Source organism: Equus caballus, chromosome 13 (genome assembly GCF_041296265.1).
Source record: "Equus caballus isolate H_3958 breed thoroughbred chromosome 13, TB-T2T, whole genome shotgun sequence".
NCBI classification, from domain to species: domain Eukaryota; kingdom Metazoa; phylum Chordata; class Mammalia; order Perissodactyla; family Equidae; genus Equus; species Equus caballus.
Genome location: NC_091696.1, coordinates 28,701,844 through 28,724,303, shown reverse-complemented (window position 1 = coordinate 28,724,303; position 22,460 = coordinate 28,701,844). Strand labels below are relative to the sequence as shown.

The 22,460-nt window shown below is 38.5% G+C and overlaps 1 protein-coding gene across 9 annotated transcripts in view; it reads left to right on the top strand.

The window, feature by feature from the left end:
* The first annotated feature begins 1,644 nt into the window (after positions 1-1,644).
* The window catches only part of CRCP (CGRP receptor component), a 43,769-nt gene continuing 22,953 nt past the window's right edge, over positions 1,645-22,460 (top strand). The window contains exons 1-6 of one of the 9 annotated variants that reach the window (XM_070231807.1): positions 2,002-2,123; positions 3,687-3,775; positions 9,303-9,339; positions 10,916-11,014; positions 12,052-12,103; positions 14,625-14,719. In XM_070231807.1, the coding sequence (XP_070087908.1) occupies positions 14,697-14,719 (23 nt within the window). In that variant the 5' untranslated portion in view covers positions 2,002-2,123; positions 3,687-3,775; positions 9,303-9,339; ... (1 more) ...; positions 12,052-12,103; positions 14,625-14,696. Of the gene's footprint in view, positions 2,621-3,686; positions 3,776-9,302; positions 9,340-10,915; positions 11,015-12,051; positions 12,104-14,624; positions 14,720-22,460 lie in introns of all 9 variants that reach the window. The other 8 variants (XM_023655538.2, XM_070231808.1, XM_023655539.2 and 5 more) reach the window with 8 other exon arrangements.

The following is a 22,460-nucleotide window of genomic DNA, read 5'->3' as shown; positions in this document are numbered from 1 at the left end:
TACTTTATTTGTAGGATGCCTGCCACCAGCGTAGCCTGACAAGCAGTGTGTAGGTCTGCACCTGGGATCCAAACCAGTGAACCCCAAGCTGCCGAAGTGGAACATGCGAACTTAATTGCTGCGCCACCGGGCCAGCCCCTTACAATTCAATGTTTTGTAGTATATTCACAGGGATATGCAACGATTATCACAATCTAATTTTAGGGCATTTTTGTTTACTCAAAAAGAAACTCAGTATCTATCAGTTGTCACTTCCTGTCACCTCCCATGCTCTTCTCTCAGCCTTAAGCAACCACTAATCTACTTCCTGTCTCTATAGATTTGTATATTCTTGGACATTTCATATAATGGAATCAAACAATATATATAGTCTTTTGTGTCTGGTTTCTTTCACTTAGCATGTTTTTGAGGGTCATCCATATTATAGCATGTATCAGTACTCCATTCCTTTTTTTGCTAAATAGTATTCCACGTATTAATACAGCACATTTTCTTTATTCAATTATCAGCCACCATTAACAGTGTAATACACCTCCTGTATTTGTCCAGATTGCCTGGGTTTGAATCCCTGCTGGACAAGTTCCTAGATGAGTGACCTTGGGTAAATCATAATCTCTCCAAGCCTGCCTCAGTTTCCTCAACAGTAAAATTTGAATAACAATAGACTCTATCTCATAGAGTGCCCTGGTTGTACTGTCACAGTAATTAATATTTGTTGAGCACTTACTCCTATGTGCCAGGCACTTTATAAGGATTATCTAACAGATTTATAATTTTCAGATTAGGGAATTGAGGTTAGGAGAGGTTAAGTAATCTCCCAAGGTCAAACAGTTTCTAGGAAAGTGATGGAGGTAAACAGAATCACAGGCTGGCTGACTGCAAAGCCTGCACCACTAACTGTTAATACCATGGAAGAACAAAGTGCTTAGCAAGGGCCTTGCAAGGAGAATGAGTTTAGTAAATGATAACCGATAGAACACGAAAGTATAAAAAAGCATTAAAAAAATTAGCCATTGATTCATCATCTAAAGACATCTGCCACTGTTAATATTTTGGCATATTTTTGCCCAGTATTTAAGAAATATTTCAAATATACCAAAAAGTCTAGACGATAATAGGCATCAACCTCCCCCCTATTGTTTTGAAAAGACAAAATGTAGTAGATTAGGTTGTTCTGCCTCCCATACCCTTAGAGGATTTTTTTTTTTCCTATGCATTGTTTTTTCTTAGATCATTAGGGTCACACCACATTATTTTCTCTTTTAAAAATCCTATCTTGGGCATTTCCCCAGCATACCAAATATGCTACATGATTTCTCACGATTGAATATTATCTGGTATGACTGAAACACGATTTATCACTTCTCCATTCTTCGGCATTTAAGCTATCTCAGGAAAAACCTCAGTACACATGCATCTTTCTTCAAGCGTCCGATAATTTACTTTGGGTAAATTCCTAAAAGGCCAGAAGGTCAGAAACCGTGCTTGTCGTTCGGACTTTTTATACTTTTTTTGCCAAATAGCTCTCAGGGAAGAATGGGAACAGGGAGAAGGGAGGCTGAGTTTTTTTTCACCTTTTAAAACATTTTATTCAATTATAACATATATACAGAAAAGTGCCACATTAAGTGTACAGCTCATCGAATTTTCAGAAACTGAACATGCCCGCGTACCCAGCACCCAGAACGTGAAATAGAACATTTGCAGCAGCCCAGAGCCGCCTCCACTCCACCGACCCCGCGCCCAGCTTCTCTCAGGGGTGGGGTGTTAACGCTGCAAAGACCTACTAACCAGCTTAAGCCTTTGGAACCTTCGCTTATTAAAACCTTGATATAACCTAGACACGAAAACATGAGATAAATCCCGCGGGCAAACGCTTAACAGTCTGAAGCGCGCCGAGCGAAGGGCACAGGGCCCACACGGCGCGCGGAGCCCGACGGCGTGCAGGGCCGGGCCGGCGGCGTAGGTCAGGCTCCCGGCGTGCAGCGCGGCGATCCCGGCGTGCAGCGCGGCGCGCGGAGCCGGCGACCCAGCGGGCAGCGCGGAGTGCGGAGAGGCGGTGGCGCGGCGTCAGGCTCCTCTGTCGGCGGCTGGAGGCTACGAGGCGGGGTCGACATGGAAGTGTAAGCCTCCCAGAGCGCGTTCCCGGCTTTGGTCCGACGCTCACGGCTGGGGACGGCTAGACCCCTGGGAGCCGAGAGTCGTGGCCTTGGGGCGACCCCTCGTTCATGCGTGAGGGGAGGGCGACGGCCCAGTCTGGAAGGATCGAGGGAAGAAAGGGACTCTCGCTCCCCGCTCTGAACCTTCCGTGCCACTCCCACCTTGTACCTAGGACACGGGCTGGGTGCCGCTCGTCCCGGTTGCCTTTCTTGGTGCTTGCTCCCTCCTTCATTCATTTATTAGCGTTTTCTGGGTCACAGTGGGGAGCCCAGCCCGGTAGCTGAGCGGGGACTTAGAAGGGATAAAGCCCGAGTCCGTCCTGGAAGTATCTGGAGGAGACACGGATAAGCTGCACCTGGGGCAGTGGACCCCTGGGGAGCCCCAGCTCAGAAGGGGTGCTATCTGACTTTGATGAGGAGCACGAGTGAGTTTTCTGGAGAGAAGGAAGTCCTTGAGCCAGGTCTGGGACCGCAGAAACAGCACGGGGAGTGGGGGGCGGGGGTGTGTGTGTGTGTGTCCATGTTGTTGCAAATGGCATGATTTTGTCTTTTTTTATGGTTGGCCTCATCTTTCTTGATCTCTTAATAGCAGTTGATACCGAAACTCTAGAAACTCTCTTGGCTTTGTGACATGCTTTCCTAGATTTCCTCCTACATCAAAGACTACTTCTCAATCTCCTTTCCTGATTCCTCCTTCCTCTCTTGGCTTGGTTTCTAAATGTTGAGATATTTTAAGGCTCAGTCCTGGGACCCTTTCTCTTCACACTCCCTCCCTCAGTCATTTTACCCATCTGTCTGCTGATGATTCGCCAAAGTACACTTCTAACCCTTTTCTTTCATCATCCATCCAGTTGTTTATACCAAAAATCTAGCCCTCTTTTCTCACCCCTAAATCCAATCCATCAGCCAGTCCTGTCATCTCCACCTTCAGAATGTATTTTGAATGCAGCTACTTTTCACCACCTCCCGTGCTAATTTTGCAGTCCATCATCTCTGGTCTGGATTAAGCCATAGCCTTTGGCTTCCACTCTCTGCCCCCCATTCTATTCTCCACACAGCAGCCAGAATGATCTTAAAATATTAATTGGATCAAGTCACTCCATATGTAAAATGCTTCACTGGCTCTCTATCGTACTTAGAGGAAATCCACATTCCTTATGGATTCTATACAGTTATACATAATCTTAGAGATTTGTCACCTACTCACCAGTCTGAACTCTTGCCACTGTCCCCACCCCCCAAACACACATACTTTCCACTGGCAGTCAGGTAGTTTTTGTAACCTTCCAAGCTCTTTCCTGCCTCAGTACCTTTGCATTGCTATTCCCTCTGCCTGCTGTACTTTTCCCCCTGCCATGCTCCCTTCTTATCCTTTTGATAGCTCAGGTTAAGTGTCTCTTTTCAAGGTTGCTTTTCCTCTTTGGTCAATCCAAAACAATCCTCCTTTTTGTCTCTTATAGCACCTTGGTTTACTTTTCTCGTAAGTAATTGCAAGTTGTAATAATAGGTATTTCTTTACTTGTTTAGTGCCTTGTCTCCCTCACAAGAGTGTAAGTTCCATGAAAGCAGGGACCAGTGTCCGTTCACCTGCTGCTTAGCACTGCATCTGGCACATAGTAGGTATTTAGCTAATACTTGCTTAATGAGGTAATATAACAATACTTCCTTAATTTAATAAATATAAATTAATTAGCTCTCTTCTTAATTGCTGGGCATATAGACTTTCTGATTTTCCTAAGAGATACATTGAATCAAGAGTTTTTTCTTCTGTAGCAGCTTGTCCACTTCTCCCAAGGAGTCAGTGACTTACTGAAACCAATCAAGAATTCTGCAGAGCCAGCCCTGATCACCTAGTGGTTAAAGTGCAGCGCTCTCACCGCTTGGGTGGCCCAGGTTCATTTCCTGGTCGTAGAATGACACCATCTGTCAGTTGCCATGCTGTGGCAGTGGCTCACATAGAAGAACTAGAAGGACTTACAACTAGGATATACAATCATGCACTGGGGCTTTGGGGAGAAAAAAAAAAATGAAGATTGGCAACAGATGTTAGCTCAGGGCGAATCTTTGCCTGCAAAACAAAAAAACCCAAAAAAACTCATGCTCTATTTGAAAAACAAATAATTAAAAAAAAAGGTTTTTAAAAGAATTTTGCAGCTAGTAGTTTATGAGAAAATGAGGTTTTCTGAAGTAGACATGTGGTTTGGGAGTGGAAGGATCCCTGAAATGGAAAGATCTGGAGGCCTAACTTCTAGTTTCTGCCTGGCCTCCAACATGAGGGGTGCCCTCTCTGGCATTGTGGTCCTTCGGATCTTTAACAGAACCCTGAGTCTCTGAGAGGGTAAACATATTGTACCTCTATCAGGCACTCCTAGGACCTGGAGCAAGGAGGAATGGATGGAAAACTCCTGAGGTTTTATTGCTTTTTCTTCTTCAACCTACTGAGTGAATAATACATGTAGACATACACTAGAAATTTTTTAAAGGTGAAGACTATTTATGCTTTATTTGGTTGGGTGATAGAATTTAAAAAATAAAAACTTTTTGACCATCATTTGGAAGCTTATTTCCTCAGGTGAAAGGATACAAAATATTCATAGCAAAATTAAGTATTTGTATATATAAGGTATTTGCTATTTGGCTAACTTTGTCTAATGCCTTGGGATTATTTATATCCCTGGAAAGCTTTGTGTTTGCTTTTTTATTCTTGAACTTAATATACATAGTTAGAGAAAATGAACTCTATTTATCTTGTGTATCTTCTGTTTTGAGATAGTGACAGAATTTCCTTCATTTTACTTCTGGAAATACTGAGATTTAGAGAAGTTAGCTGATAGGTTCTATAACAATTCAGTAACAGAACTGGAAAGAGGTTACTTGCTTGATAGCTCCCAAGAAAATGCTGCTGGTTAAATTGTTCATTGACTTTGAAAGCTACACAGTTTTCTTGTACTAGAGTTTCATTTTTCAGAACATGACTTGAATCAATAACATAGGTTGAACATAGAAGAATTTGAGCAATCTTGTTCGTTAGTATGTTCATAAGAGTTAAACATGGCAGTTAATAGGCACTGTTTGCATGGGCTTTTTTGTGTATGTGTGTACATCTAAGGAAAGTCTGTCAATAGGACATTTTGTTCTGTTTATTCAGAGTTCAGTATTCCAGAGTTGTTTACATCCATTAAATTGACTCAACAAGTTAAGCAAATTTTACAGGTTAAATTTCAAATAGCAAGTCAACTTCAGTCAACTCATTCATTACTTAAGGAAATTAGGTGATTACCTGCCTGTAAGTATAGATTCAGACAGTCTTTAAAATTCACTTGAAATGGTTGCTTTAAACACTTGTAAATAAAATCTACTGCTCTAAGTGCTACAGACGAATATGAAGTTTTGTGTAGGTAGGCAGCTTCTAGAAGTCTGAATGCTTGTGAATGTATTATGTCATACTAAAGTGTTAGCTATAGAGCAGACAGTTCCTGCTCAGTTGTTGTCAACGGCTTATAAATATGTAATTCACAGATGTGTCACTTGATGGATTCTAGTAACCCTAAAAAGCATTGGAGGAAAATGCATTTTATATCCTCAATTATATGTCCTGTTTTAACCTTATGGAGTTCTTTAGTTTTACATTTCCATTTTTCTCAACTTTTATCTTGAAAAATTTCAAACCCATGGAACAGTTGCAAAAAGAACACCACAAGTACCTTTATACCCTTTACCTAGAGTCCCTTTTTTGTTAATGTTTTTGATGTATTTGCCTTATCTCTCTTACATGTGTGCATGTTCTCTCTTTCTAGACACATGCATACACACACTTTACTGGAACATTTGAGAGCTGTAGATATCATGTCATTTTATCCAATCCTAAAAAAGCATTCTCTTATGTGACTATATTATTATCACATGCAGGAAATTTAGCACTGATATTACTACTATTGAAATATAACTTACATTCACATTTCTCCAATTGTCCCAATAATGTCATTCTAGCTAGATTTTTTTTTTCTGATTTAAGATCTAGTTAAGAATCACATGTTGAATTTAGTTGTCATGTTTCTTTGTGACAAATAACATTGATATTTGAAGAATCTAGGCTGGTGGTTATGAAGGATGTTTCTTAATTTGGATTTCTCTGATTATATCCTCATGACTAGATTCCAATTAAACATTTTTTGACAGGATTGCTATAAGGGATGTGTCTTAGTGCATCACGTCATCATTATTGGTGCTATTAAATTGGGTAACTTGATTAAGCTGATGTCTGTCAGATCTTGCTGTACCCTGCTCCCAACAACCTGCTGCTTAGTGGTGGTTACAGTAACTTCTTCGGGATAAAAACTCCCTTTAAAAAAAATTTCCCAATACACAGTTCATTTAGGACTTTGTAAAAGGTGGATACTATACTAATTGACATTTCACCGAATAAAGGAAGGCCTAGTGTGTGTTGGCATTTACTCCATTAGTATTTAGCTGGGTAAAAGAAATTATCTTCCTAATAAAAGAATCAGTGAATAAATCAGCTTCTGCCAGCCATGGTCTGCAAGATGCAGGACCTGTTTAAACATCCATTGTTTTCCTGGTCCCAAAACACAGGTTCATTAAAATACATGAAAGAGAGTTTCCCTCCTTTTATATTGGTTCTCGGAAAGGCAGATGATGTTCTTTGGATTCTTGCATTAACAATATTGACTTGGGCAGTGGGGCAATAACTTGGAAGAGCCAAGGACGGATTTCCCAGGGCATGGACAGAGGACGGAACATGATTTGGGAATGAAGTTGTAGCAATGGCACCTGGGATGGATCCATTGGTCTTGAGTAAAGAAAGCGTTGGTATTTTTTCCGCAGTCTGTTTCAGGAGGGATGTCTTAGTTGCCATATGTTTAGGGCACATGGGGAGTTGTAACTCAATTTCAAGCAAAGATAGGAGGAAGCCTTGTGGGCTGACTTCCTGATTAAGTAGGCAAAGATGGCATGTGGTTTGATTTGTCATTTTCAATTTTAAATGAACCATGTCACATACACTAATTATGCATTATCCTTCCTGTGTTAGGTTGTCTTTAAATGTGATATCCTTTGTGACCCGAGTGCAGCTGTGGTCATTTGGGCAAAGCAGCACTTTTGTGAAATCCCAGCTATTTATCGAATGACTAGTAGCATTTGGTGAGCTTCACATGCTGATTTGATTACAGTGCTGACATCACTGTGCTGATGACCTAGGGCCGAGGTCGGATCCTTGTGTTACTACCTGCTAGTTTTGCTTTATTTATTAACTGGGGAAATCACCCATCTCTTGGCCCGTTTTTGAAATTTTGTGTTAATCATTTTCATTATATAGCCCTACTCCTGGTTTAAGAATGTACAGTAGTCTTTGTTGTACATTATGTCAAGTCCAAACTGCTTCCTGAATTTTTAGGATTCTGTATTACCAGTTTCCATTTGTCCAATCCAATCTCATTTTTCACAATTTCATAGTTATCTTCCACAGTTAGGCCTCTTACATGTGACCTAAAGCAAATTTTTTAATCTCTGAGCCTGTTTCATCATCTATATAGAAGGAATCATAATAGCTCCTACATTACAGGGTATTTAATGAGAGTTAAGTGAGATGATATCTTTTAAAAATAACCTCCACTTAGGGAAATCTTAATAAGTGCCAAGAACTATGATACACTTTTATTTATTTATTTTGAGGAAGTTTAGCCCTGAGCTAAGATCTACCGCCAATCCTCCTGTTTTTGCTGAGGAAGACTGGCCCTGAGCTAACATCTGTGCACATCTTCCTCTACTTTATATGTGGGACGCCTGCCACAGCATGGCTTGGTAGGCGGTGTGTGTGTCTGCACCCAGGATCTGAACTGGTGAACCCCGGGCTGCCAAAGTGGAATGTGTGAATTAACTGCTGCACCACCAGGCCGGCCCCTATTCTACGTTTTTTAAATTTGTTGTCTCATTTCATCCTTGTAATAGCTTTATGAGGTAGGAAGAGGTTATAGTATATACATAGGTAGTAGCACAGGTAGTGGTGAGATTAGATGGCATTTATTGAGCACTTACTGTGTTCCAGGTACTTTACATGTTTCAGTTTAATCTAAACAATCTTACAAGGTTGGTACTGTAATTGCCATTTTATAGATGAGGAAATTTAAGCATGGAGAGATTAAATAACTTGCCCAAATTCACATAGCTAATATATGGTGGAGCTGGCTTTAGAATCCAGGCTAACACTTCTAGGTACTAGTTTAGCCCTATTTTTTGTTTTAGATGGGCAAGTTTGTTGGGAGGGGTGGTTAATTAACTCACTGAAACTCACACACCTTTTAAGTGGCAGAGCTGGAATGTGAACCCAGATTTGTCTGATTTCAAAACTGTGTTCTTACTTACCACACTATACTGCCTCCAGACTACTAAAAACAGTAAATAATTTCTGATGCGATATTGTAGAGTGGATCAAAAGTCACATTACTGTTCTCATTTATACATGAAAGAAATTGTTCTCATTTGCCTTGATCAGCTGTTACACGGGTACCAGGCTTTTGACCACTGCTCGACACATGAACTCTGCTTGTTGAACTGATAGAGAAGATGAACACTTTTGTTGTTTTATGGATAACTGGCAGGATTCCTGACATTGCTGGAATTCCCAGTGGTGATGTTAGTGTTAAGGATCCCATTTCTGGTGATTTAGTAGGCAGACTTGTCTGTCCAAGATGTTGTAGCTGGTGGGAGGCAGATGGTACTGGAGAGAGGACCTTGTTGTGGGATGAGACAGCACTCTGTTTCTCCAGTTAATTCTAGCACCCTGACTCTCTTTATCGAAACTCCCCATCCCCCGTGGTTTTGCCCCCATGATATCTGACTTCTCTTAACTTCTACCTTCATAGATTACTGATAAGTATAGTATTTTAATCACCTCCTTGATGATGGATGTGTGATAGGCTATGGCTGTGAAAAGGAAAGTTCGCTCTGAAATTGTCCATAGCTTGCTAAAGCAGTAGGACTTAGAACATTTCTCAGTTTTAGGTTGAAGTCCCTAAATTCCTGAACTGGATTACTGAATCTTGAGAGAGGAATTATTTTACAGATATTTAATTCATACAAAGGGATGTGAGCCCAGACTAAATATAATTGACTTTTTTTTTGCAGGAAGGATGCCAATTCTGCTCTGCTCAGTAACTACGAGGTAAATAACTGTGAAGTGGACTATTGTACTTTTCGCTCTGATAGTTTGCCCTTTGCTTCTGAAGATTATTAGTTTTGGTTAGAAATGACTGAATTTGGATTTTCCACTTTAAAATAAGGCAGATGGCACCATCTGGTGGACCTTGGAATATTCTAAGCTTGGTAAAGTATATGCAATAATTCAGGGAAGCTGGAAGACTTTAGTTTACAGTAGTCAACCCTTCCCCAAATCCCACAGATTTTAGATCTTCATTTGGGATGTCTTCATGAGATGGAAGCATCTATTTTGGAACTGTTTCTGTCTGTAAAAGTTTCCTATTAAAATACTTATACCTTTTGCTAGTTATCACTGTTTACCTATGAAATGCTTTTATATGTTACTATTTTGATCCTCATAATGGTTTCATAAGTATTAACACCTTCGTTTTGAAAATGAGAGCTTAGTTGACTCACTATTATGAATAATTTAGTAGGAACTAACAGATTTGGAATTTTGGGGCTTGAGTGTTGGTTTGCCGGGGAAAAGGAGGAAAGAAGGAAAGAGGTTGGTGAGAGGAGAGATACGGTATTATTTTTCCCTGCCTTTTAAATTGCCTGGATCTTGTTTGGTACTAGCAAAACCATCTGATAGGTTAACTCTGGGTGTAGAAAGAACCATTCATATATTCACTGTCAGTTTTTCATATGCCAAAGTCTAAACTCTTGAAGACTTATAGGAGATTTGGTCTCCACTGTGTGATATATATATAGTAGAATTAACATAGTTAGCCATATTCCTTTCTTCGTAAAGGTTCATCTTAAATGGTTCCTGCCTATAACAGGAAGGAAATGGTTGCTGGTCAAGCCGTTGGCTTTTAGGAACCTCCTTGTCTAGTTTGGAATCTGCTGGGTGTTTGGGTGTTATATCCTTTAGGGAAACATTGCATTAATTGGGTCTCATGCCACCATTTCTGAAAGGTATGACAGGCAGCGGACGGGTTGCACTGTATCTAGTAATGGTCTATGAGTCTATACTTACCTCAGTTCTTTGGTATAATCCCTAAAACGGAAAGAGAGATCCTCTCCCCACCCTCCTTAGCACTACTACACATAAGTTTCTCCTTTGTGGGGAAAATTTACTTCTAAAGTTCTATAGCATTCTTTCCGTTTTTTGGTAAACCATATTTTATCACTTGCCTCATAGTTTCTCTTTTCCAGAAATAAATTATACTAGATTTTCATATTATGAAGCAGAATCCTTTTTTAAAAAATTATTTATTTTAGGAAAATTTTCTTTGAAGTACTCAGTGTATTATTTTTGAGATCAGAGGAAATCAGCAATATGCTGTATATTGATAGGAAACATTTGAAATATTTTAAGTAAACTAATGAATTTGGATTATTTGACTTAGATAAAAGAGCATTTTAAAAATATCGGATTTAAAAATTATCGGATTCTATATGTGCTCTAATGCAAGAGTTAGGGGGAGAGTTTGTGGGAGGAAAAGAAGTACAATTTATCCTTCAAAATCATTGACCTTGGAATAGATACATTTCTCAAATTTATTGATAGAAGTCTTTTGTATATCTCTCTCTAGGTGTTCCAGTTACTGACTGATCTGAAAGAGCAGCGTAAAGAAAGTGGAAAGAATAAACACAGTTCTGGGCAACAGAACTTGAATACTATTACCTATGAAGTAAGCCTGGGCTTCTGGAGGGTTTACCTGAACTACCATTGAGGAGAGTTGCTTTATTCTGCTGATGACCGGCCATCAAATCAAGATTGCCTGTTATCTGATTTGAATAGTTTTACTATAACCCAGTTTTTATTCTGTTTATAAAAGTGAAAGGAGCTTGGCCAATTTCGAGCATTAACCAACTACAAAATTGGAGTGAATAGTCTGTAAGACTGCCCTCACTTCTAATGCCAGTTGCAAGTCAATTTGCAAGACCACCCAAGTTCAATAATTCACTAAAAGTACTCACAGGACTCACTGAAAGCTATTATATTCCCAGTTATGATTTATTACAAGGGAAGGAGACAGATTAAAATTGGCCAAGGGAAGAAACAAACAGAGTAGATTCCAGGAGAAATACCAAATGCAGAGCTTCCGTTGTCCTCTGAATGTGGAGTTAGTACACATTTCTCTCTCAAAATTGGTGTGTGACAATATGTATAGAATATTGCCAGCCAGGGAAGCTCAGGTGAGCTTCCATGTCCAGAGTTTTTTGAGGGACTCCATTACATGGGCATGATTGAATGATTGCTTGCCCATGTAGTTTATCTCAGCCTCCAGGTTGACTGATACAGTATGACCCAAAGCCCCTACCCTAAGTCACATTGTTAAGACTATCCAGAAAGACCTAAGGTCCCAGGCAAGGATACTCCTATGAGGTATAACATCCTAAGAGTCTGGAGATTACCTCCCAGAAGCTGAGGGCAAAAGCCAAACCTTCTCTTTGGGCAAAGCCAAATTATTCAGTACACAAAAAGTGATATTTTTTATTGTAGATAACTTAGAAAGTACCAAAAAACTTAAAGAAGAAAGCAAAGGTAATTAATAACTTTAATATCTGTTCACATTTTGCTGCATTCTCTCCCAACCTTATGCTTTGTCCTAAAAAAAGAAAATGTAAGCCATTATATTTATTATATGTGATGTATGATTTTGTATCTGTCATTTTAACTTATGTTTTCTTACTATATTCTTCTAATTCTGATTTTTGTTTCTAGGAGGATTTGGTTTTAATCATCTTTATCTTTCAAAGATACTATTTAACTTGAAGTAAGTTATTGTAATCCCCGTTAAGGAAAATGAGAGGTTTAGCACTTTTGTCACCATTCCTCTCCATCCAGTTTTGTTCATTTAATCATATGTTTAAAACCCTATCCTTCATTTATTCATTCATGTTCTTTTACGTTATATAGTTCATCTCTTTCAAAGAAGAAAAAAATGTTTTTTCATAATTAGTTTTATAACCAAATTTCAAACTATCAAGTACTATTAACTACACACTTAATCAGTTTAAGCTCACTGCCACTCTGTTACTCCTGAAGGAAAGTTATTGTGGTGCTAAGTGTTTTGAGACTTTTTATACCTGAGAATATATTTCTAGTCTTCTTGTCTGTGACAACTCTTCTGAATAGAGAGTTCTTGGGTTCAACTTTTATTCTTCAGGGCTCTACAGGTATTTCTTGGTCAGTTAGTATTTGTTGTTATGGAAAAGTCTGAGACCAGCGTGATTTTTGCACTTTTGAGAGACTCTACTTAGATGCTTCAGGCTACCGTTTATTTTTCAGGTTTGAAATTCCTCTCCGATTATGTCTAAGTGGGATTCCCTCTTTTAAAAAAAAATAATGAAAACCTTTTATTTTGAAATAGTTTTGCAGAAGTTATAAAAATAGTGCTGAGTTCCCATGTACCCTTCCCTAGTATTTCCTAATGTTAACATCTTACATAACCATGTTAACATCTTATATAACATTATCAAAACTAAGAAATTAACATTGGCACATATTATTAAACTAAAGATTTTATTAGAATTTCCCCAGTTTTTCCAGTAATGCCCCTTTTCTGTCGAAGGGTCCAATTCAGAACACCATCTTCTATTTAGTTACGTATGTCTCCTTAGTATCTTCCAAACTGTTAACAGGTCCTAAATCTTTCCTTGTTTTCCATGACCTTGACACTTCTGAAGAGTACCGGCCAGGTATTTTGTAGAATGTCCCTCGATTTTGGTTTGCCTGATGTTTTCTCATGACCAGACTGAAGTTATGGGGTTTTTGGGGAAGAATACCACAGAGATGATGTGCCCTTCTCATTGCATGATATAGGGTAAATGATATCAGTGTGTTATTACTAATGCTGTTAACTTTGATCATTTGGTTAAGGCCTGGTTTCTCTACCCTAAAGTTACTACTATTTTTCCATTTCCATATTCTTACAGTCATGCGCTGTGTAAGGCCATTTCGGTCAATTACAGACCACGTATAATACGGTGGTCCCATAAGATTAGTACCATATAGCCTAGGTGTGTAGTAGGCTAAACCACCTAGGTTTGTGTAAGTGTTAGTGCCTACAAACATAGATTCTTTACCCACTACACAAAAGGAGCCAAATAAAAATTGGAACACCAGGCTATGGCAAGGAAAGGGTTTTTATTTTGGATGATATCAACCAGGAGACAAGAGTGAGCCCTCAGATTTGTCTCGTTTTATCTCCTCTCCCTGCAAGATGGGAGGCCAGGAGTTTTAAAGGTTTGTGAGGAATGTGGCTGCTTGTGGGGGGGTGGGCAGTCAGTGGCTTTGCTGGTTGGAGCTTTCCCATCAGCCTGCGTTTGCTCAGCCTTGGGATGCTGCTTGCAGGGAGGAGGAGATGATAAGGAATCCAGGTCGCTGTCCTTGGCCGTGTCTGTCTCCATGGAGGATAGTAGATTCTGGAGCCAGGGAGTAAGCAGGGAAAAAGTGCTTTGGTTTTAACCCCATATATACTGGGTTTAATGTAGGGGAACTGATATCAGGGCCGGCATCATAAGCACACTCTATGATGTTTACACAGTGACAAAATGCCTAATGACACATTTCTCAGAATGTATCCCTGTCGTTAACCAAGCTTAACTGTAATTAGAAAGGAGTCACCAAGTCCTGCCCACATTCAAGAGGAAGAAGATTAGGGTTCACCTCTTGAAGAGAGGGAGATCAAAGAGTTTGAGGACATATGTTAAAACCAGCATAGTAATTACTAAATATTTTGGGAATGATGCTTTGAGACTATGCAAATATCCTACTTCTTTCAGCTTTTGCCCATTTTAGCATTCATTGGTGAGTCTTTCCTACAGTAATTATTGCTACAGTGCAATTGTCTAATGGTGATTTATTTCTCTCATTTCTTCTAGGTTTAATAGTTAGAATTCTTCTGTAAGAGAGAATTGTTCCTTCTCATCCATTTATTTATTTATTCCGTCATTTATATCCATATGGACTCATGGCTATTTATTTTATTCTTGGAGTTCCCTGTCTTTAAAAAAGTTACTTGAAATAAGATAACACAATTATTAGATTAGGTTTTTTCTTTCAAGATGCGAAAAGTTTTCTTCTGAAATTTCATTATTTTTCCTGTTTTTAGCTACTGGTTTTCTTTTTGAGGAATTCCTATTATCTGAAGATTGATTCTCTTGAAGGCATTTGTTTTATAGAAGATTTTTGAAACAATATTTTAGAATGTTAGATTATAGCTATTGCCTTCCCTTTTTGTCATTCAGTGTTCTTTATCTTATGTTTGCTTTTTCCTTTTTGTTTTTTTGTAGACATTAAAATACATATCAAAAACACCATGCAGGCACCAGAGTCCTGAAATTGTCAGAGAATTTCTCACAGCAATGAAAAGCCACAAATTGACCAAGTAAGTAAAAATTATCTTAAGTAGGAAAAGAATGACACGTAATGAGAATGATAGCTTACAAAAGCCATCCTCAGCAACTGTGTATTTATACTGAGCTGGATTTTGAGTTATACTTAGCACACGGTGCTCTTTTATAGTAGGATCATGGTATCATAGGTGAGACAACTGAAACTTAGACTTGGGATCCTTCTAGAGCCATGGGACAGAACTTAGTGGGTTTTTTAATCTCAAAATTTTTTTGCGGAAGATTAGCCCTGAGCTAACTGCTGCCAATCCTCCTCTTTTCACTGAGGAAGACTGGCCCTGAGCTAACATCCATGCCCATCTTCCTCGACTTTATATGTGGGACACCTACCACAGCATGGCGTGCCAATAGGTGCCATGTCCGCACCCGGGATCTGAACCAGCGAACCCTGGGCTGCTGAATTGGAACATGTGAACTTAACCGCTGCGCCACTGGACTGGCCCCTCAAAATATTTTTTTTGAGTCCCAGTTCTATGACCTATCCCATCACCCGCTTCCAGCGTTCAGACCAAATTGGTTGAAAAATGAGTTTCATAAATTAAAGTGCTTTTTATAAAGTTTATCACTTAAGTCATTTGATGTTTGTGTTTGCTTGGGGCAAAAATGGCTTGATAATATTCTGCCTGCTCTTCTAGAGCCTGATTACTTTTCTTGGTGACTTTCTTAAATAAGTTAAGCTTGTAGGAATTAAAAGCATCATTACAAATTAGATCAAGAGTTTCCATGAGAAGAAAACTAGTCCTAGTCTTTTAGAATTAATTCCAGAGCTGATAAATCCCAGAAGCTTTTGTCGTTTCATTCAGGATAATCGATAATTTTCTTTGGAGGAACCATTTGGTGTTATTTCAGGCACATGAGTTGATACACTATCAGTAAACTAAGTGCACTTCTCCCCTGCCTCTCTTCTCCAAATGAACTCTGAAGACAAACATCTTGCAAGTGTGTTATCTGTGTGTGTATGAGTATAGTTCGTTGTATTTTTAATTGTGTTAAAACACACAGAACATAAAATATGCTATCTTAAATTTTTAAGTGTACAGTTCATTAGTGTTAAATACCTTCACATTATTATGCAACCAATATCCGGAACTTTTAATCTTGTCAAACTGAAACTCTATACCAATTAAACAACTCCCCAACTCCCCCTCACTCCAGCCCTAACAACCATTATTCTATTTTCTGTTTCTATGAATTTGACTACTCTAGATACTTCATAAAAGTGGAATCATACAGTATTTGTCTTTTTTTAAATATCTCAATATTGCTTAATAATGTTTTATCATTTTAACCATTTTTAAGTGTGCAATTCAGTGACATCAGGTGCATTCAAATTGTTGTAATACAATGATCACTGCTATCCATCCACAAAACATTTTTCATCTTGCAAAACTGAAACTCTGGATCCGTTAAATAAAGACTCTCCATACTTTCCACTCTCTAGCCCCTGGAAACCACTGCTTTCTGTCTCCTGAATTTGACTGCTCTAAATATATATAGTTTTTGTCTTTTTGTGACTGTCTTATTTCATTTAGCATAATGTCTTCAAGGTTGATCCATGTTTTAGTATGTGTCAGATTTTCCTTCCTTTTGAAGGCTGCACAGTATTCCGTTTTTATGTGTATATCACATTTTGTTTATCTATTTGTTTGTCAGTGTATACTTGGGTTGCTTCCACCCTTTGGCTATTGTGAATAGATGCTGCTATGAACATGAGTGTACAAATATCTCTATGAGACCTAGTGTTCAGTTTTTTTGAGTATATACCCAGTAGTCAAATTGCTGGATTATATGATAATTCTATTTTTAATTTTTATAGAACTGTCATACTGTTTTCCATAGTGGCTGCACCATTTTACATTTCCACAAGCAGTGTGTGAGGGTTTCAGTTTCTCCACATCTTCATCAACCCTTATTTTCTTTTTTTTTTGATGATAGCTGTTTTCTTTTTTTGAGGAAGATCAGCCCTGAGCTAACATCTGCCGCCAATCCTCCTCTTTTTGCTGAGGAAGACCGGCCCTGAGTTAACATCCGTGCCCATCTTCCTCCACTTTATACGTGGGATGCCTACCACAGCATGGCCTGCCAAGTGGTGCCATGTTGGCACCCGGGATCTGAACCAGTGAACCCAGGGCCGCCGAAGTGGAACGTGCGAACTTAACCACTGTACCACTGGGCGGGGCCCTATGATAGCTGTCTTACTGGGTGTGAAGTGTTATCTCATTGTGGTTTTGTTTTGCATTTTCCTAATGGTTGGTGACGTCCAGCATCTTTCCATGTGCTTATTGGCCATTTATAATCTTATTTGGAGAAATATCTATTCAAAATTTTATCACCATTTTTAAATTGGGTTGTTTCTTTTTTCATGTTGAGTTTTAGGAGTCTTCTGTCTGTCCTGGATCTTAATCCCATATCAGCTATATAATTTGCAAATATTTTCTCCCATTCTGTGAGTTGCCTTTTCACTCTCTTTTTTTTTTAAAAAAAAAGATTTTATTTTTTCTTTTTCTCCCAAAGCCCCCCAGTACATAGTTGTGTATTTTTAGTTGTGGGTCCTTCTAGTTGTGGCATGTGGGACGCCACCTCAGCATGGCTTGATGAGCAGTGCCATGTCCGCGCCCAGGATCCGAACCAGCGAAACCCTGTGCTGCCGAAGCAGAGCACGTGAACTTAACCCCTCGGCCATGGGGCTGGCCCCTCACTCTCTCGATAGTGTCTTTTGATACACAAGTTTTTAATTTTGAAGTCCAATTTGTCTATTTTCCTTTTGTTCCCTGTACCTTTGGCATTGTATCTAAGAAATCATTGTCAAATCCAGTGTCATGAAGCTTTTTACCTATGTTTTCTTTTAAGAGTTTTATACTTTTTTTTTTTAAGATTTGTACCTGAGCTAACATTTTGCCAGTCTTTTTTTTTTTCCTTCTTCTTCTTCTTCTTCTTCTCCCCAAAGCCCCCTGGTACATAGTTATGTATTCTAGTTACAGGTCCTTCTAGTTCTGCTATGTAGGATGCCACCTCAGCATGGCTTGATGAGTGGTGCCGTGTCCGTGCCCAGGATCCAAACTGGTGAAACCCTGGGCTGCCAAAGTGTAGTGTGCGAACTTAACCACTGGGCCACAGGGCTGGCCCCCATTCTTGTCCTTTGTAAGAAGCTTTAAGGAAGATTCGTTTGAAACAGTGGGTGGATCACAGAAGATCTTCCTTATTGGAAGCCAGTATAAATTATATCAAATTAAACCAGGGAAGTTTTACATCTCACCTTATAATGACAATAACTTCCATTTATTGAGCCCATTTAGTGTTCCATGCATTTAGCATTCTCGTTTAATTTTAATTTTCACAGCAACCTAATGGACTGCTGCTACTATATAGCCTCTACTACAAATGAGGATATCTGAGTCCATTGCTTTAGATTTCCGGCTTAACTTTTTCCTTTTTGGCTATCTTTGGTTTTGATTCCTGAATGATAAAGCACTGTTATTCTACCTGTTATGATGAAATCATTTCATTCAAGCTAACCTAAGTAAATCAATCTGTCACCTCTTTGAGTTATTTTTCCTCCAAATACTTTTAATGGGGTAGACCAAGATGCAGGAAGGGTGACTTTGTGAGAGCGCCTAAAGGTGTAGTCTATTCAAATCACTAGTTTAGTCGGAATTTTTTTGACCGTTGTGACCTTTAACGTTGATAAAAAAGACTTGAAGCAGGTTGTGTTACAATGAAAAGAGCAGTCACTGAATCCTCTTTGGTTTTGTGGCTTTGTTGCCTGCCTTAGGTACAACCATTATAGCTAATATTTGCAGTGTTTTTGAAGTAGTCGATCGTGCCTGGCCTGTTCTTCTAGCTGAAAACCATTGTAAGCAGTGCAAATAATCAAATGGTTCAGAAATTGGAGGTTAGCTTGGAGAATAGGCTAACTTTCAATGGAAATGTTTCTATAGAGTATGAGGGAAAGGAAAGAGGAGAAGAGAGTGTGTAAGTGTAGGAGAATTAAGATTTTGACTGTTTTATATAAGTGCCTCACTTAATCCTGACAACCCACTCAGTGTTTTAGATGAGAGAACTGAGACTTAGATTAGTTACAAACATGCCCCAAATCAGGCACATAGTAAGCAGTAACCCAGTAGTGAATTCTTCCAGCTTAACCAAAGTTTCAGATAGTTTTTCTGAGAAAGCTGTCAAGGTAGTAGACCCAGTGGGCCCTTTGGATGTCCTTGCTTGGGCATTAAGAAGGAGCTTTTTCTTCTGGGGAAAAAGAATAGAGCTACTCCTTTCCAGCAGCCAAAAAGGGAACTTTTCACCCTAGAAATCTTAGAATCAACACTGGAATTATATAAATATTCCTTTTAAAATGATTTGTCATGTCGTTAATATGTAAGCAATCCATGTACATTACAGAACAGTTCCATCATTCCCAGAAATTACCACATTCTAGGCTTTTGTAATTAATTCCTTCTCCATGTCCAGAGCCTGGCAACTGATGTGTTTTCTTTTCCTACAGTTTTGCCCTTTCCAGAAAGTCATATAAATGGAATCAGATAGTGCATAGTCTTTAGAGTGTGGCATCCTTCACTTAGCATAATGCATTTGAGATTTATCCACGTTACTGCGTGTATCAGTAGTTTGTTCCTTTTTATTGCTGAGTAGTGTTCCATTTTATGGATGTACTGCAGTTTGTTTATTCACTCACCAGTTGAAGGACATTTGAGATATTTCCAGTTTTGGGCAATTGTGAATAAAGCTACTACAAACATCTCATACAAATTTCTGTGTGAACATAAGTTTTCATTCTTGGAAGAGGAAGAAGAGTTATTGGGTCATCTAGTAAGAATAAGTTTAACTCTATAAGAAATTGCCAAACTCTTTTCTAAAGTGACTGCACCATTTTGTGTTTGCCTTAGCAATGTAAGAGTTCCACTTAATCCTTATCTTTGCTAGTACTTGGTATTCCTAGTATTTTTTATTTTAGCTGTTCATATTTGGTTTGAAATGGTATCTCATTGTGGTTTTAATTTGCATTTCCTTAATAATGAGTAATGTTGAGCATCATTCTTGTTCTTATTTCACTTACTTTCTTTGATGAAGTATCTATTCAAATTTTTTGCCCGTTATTTTATTGTTTTATTTGTTTTTACAGAGTTTGAGAGTTATTTTTATATTCTGGATATAAGTCCTTTGTTCAGTATGTAATTTGCAGGTATTTTCTCCAATCTATGTTTTGTTTTTTCATTTTCTTAACACTTTCGCAGAGCAGAAGGTTTTAGTTTTGATAAAGTCAAGTTTGTCTTGTCTTTTTTCTCTTATGCATCTTACTTTTGATGTTGTATTTAAAAAACTCTGCCATACCTAAGGTCACAAAGATTTTCTCTTATATTTTCTTATAGAAATGATCTATTTTGAGGGTATGGTGTGAGATATGGCTTGAGATTCATTTTTTTGTGTGTATAGATTTCATACTGCTTCAGTATCATTTGTTGAAAAGACCATCCGTTCTTCATTGAATTGCCTTTGTAGTTTTCTAAGAAATCTGTGGAGTCTGTTTCTTCGTTCTGTATTCTGTTCCACTGATCTGTCCTTTTTCCAGTACAGCACTGTCTTAATCATTGCAGCTTTGTACTAAATGTTGAGATCAAATAATGAGTTCCTCAACTTTGTTCTTCTTTTCCAAAATTGTTTTGGCTTGTCTAGTTCCTTTGCCTTTTATATAAATTTTTTTATTCGATTTTTATTTGCTTTTTGTTGTCGTTGACCCCCTTTGCCCATTTCTCTCACCCTAACCTCCTGCCTCTGGAGGTGAACCACTAATCTGTTCTCTGTATCTGTAAGCTTGGTTTTGGTTTGTTTGTTTTTGTTTTTTAGAGTCCACATATGAGAGATCATACAGTATTCTTTTCATCTGACATTTCACTTAACATAATGCCCTCGAGGTCCATCCATGTTGTCACAGATAGCAAGATTTCATTCTTTTTTATGGCTGAATGATATTCCATAGTATATATATTTGCCACAATTTCTTCATCCATTCATCCATCAATGGATGATTAAGTTGTTTCCTTATCTTGACTATTGTAAATAATGCTGCAGTGAACGTGGGGTGCGTATATCTTTTCTAGTTAGTACTTTTGTTTTCTTTGGATAAATACCCAGAAGTGGAATTGCTGGATCATATGGTAGTTCTATTTTTAAATTTTTGAGGAACCTCCGTATTGTTTTCCATAGTGGCTGCACCAATTTACATTCCCACCAACAGTCCACATATATAAATTTTTGAATCAGCTTGTTGATATCTAGAACAGATCTGGCTGGGATTCTGATTGGGATTGTATTACACCTATAGATAAGTTTTGGGGGAGAATTGATATCTTAACAATATTGAGTCTTCTAATCCATGAAAACACTGTGTCTCTCTATTTATTTATTTATTTAAAAATATTAAATCTTTCACCATTGAGTGTCTTGTTAGCTCTAGATTTTTTTTTTAAGATTTTATTTTTTCTTTTTCTCCCCAAAGCCCCCCAGTACATAGTTGTGTATTTTTAGTTGTGGGTCCTTCTGGTTGTGGCATGTGGGATGCTGCCTCAGCATTGCTTGATGAGTAGTGCCACGTCTGCGCCCAGGATTTGAACCGGTGAAACCCTGGGCCACCAAAGTGGAGCATGTGAACTTAACCACTCCGCCACAGGGCCAGCCCCTCTATTTATTTAAGACTTTAATTTCTTTCATCACTGTTTTGTAGTTTTAAGCATACAGATTCTGCACAATTTTTTAGATTTATGCCTATGTATTTCATAACTTTTGGTGCTATTGTAAATAGTACTGATTCCCAGATGTTCATTGCTAATATAGAGAAATACAGTTGACTTTTCTATATTGATCTTATGACATACAACCTCACCAAATCCACTTACTAGTTCTAGGAGCTTTTTTAGGATAGTCCTTGGGATTTTTCTATGTAGACAATCATGATATTTATGAATACAAACAGTTTTATTTCTTTCTAATCTTTATGCCTTTTATTTCTTTTCCTTGTCTCAAGCACTGGCTAGGACCGTGATGTTGACGTATGATGTTGAATAGTAATGGTAAGAGCAGATGTTCTTGCCTTGTTTCTGATCTTAGGGGAAGGCTTTCAGTCATTCACCATTAAATATAATGTTAGCTTAGGTTTTTCACGGATGCCCTTTACCAGGTTTAGGAAGTTCAGTTTGCTGAGATGATGAATTCAATGATTGATTGGTGAGGAAGATTGGCCCTGAGCTAACATCTATTGCCAATCCTCCTCTTTTATGCTTGAGGAAGATTAGCGCTGAACTAACACCTGTGCCAGTCTTTCCTCTATTTTCTTTGTGGGTTGCTGCCACAGTATGGCTTGATGAGTGGTGTAAGTCCATGCCCAGGATCTGAACCTGTGAACCTGGGCCGCCAAAGGGGAGTGTGCTGAACTTAGCATTATGCCTCTGGGCCAGCCCCCAGTTTGCTGAGATTTTTATCATGACTGGATGTTGAATTTTGTCAATTGCTTTTTTTGTGTCTATTAAGAAGTTCATATAGTTCTTGTTCTTTAGTCTTTAAAAATTTATCTTTTTGCTTTTTGGCTATATCTTTTGGTATATTTTTAATTTTTAGTGGTTGCTGTAGGGATAACAATATGCATACCTGACCATTTAAGGTCCAGATAGAGTTAATATTTTACCACTTTAAGTAGAATGTAGGTAGGTC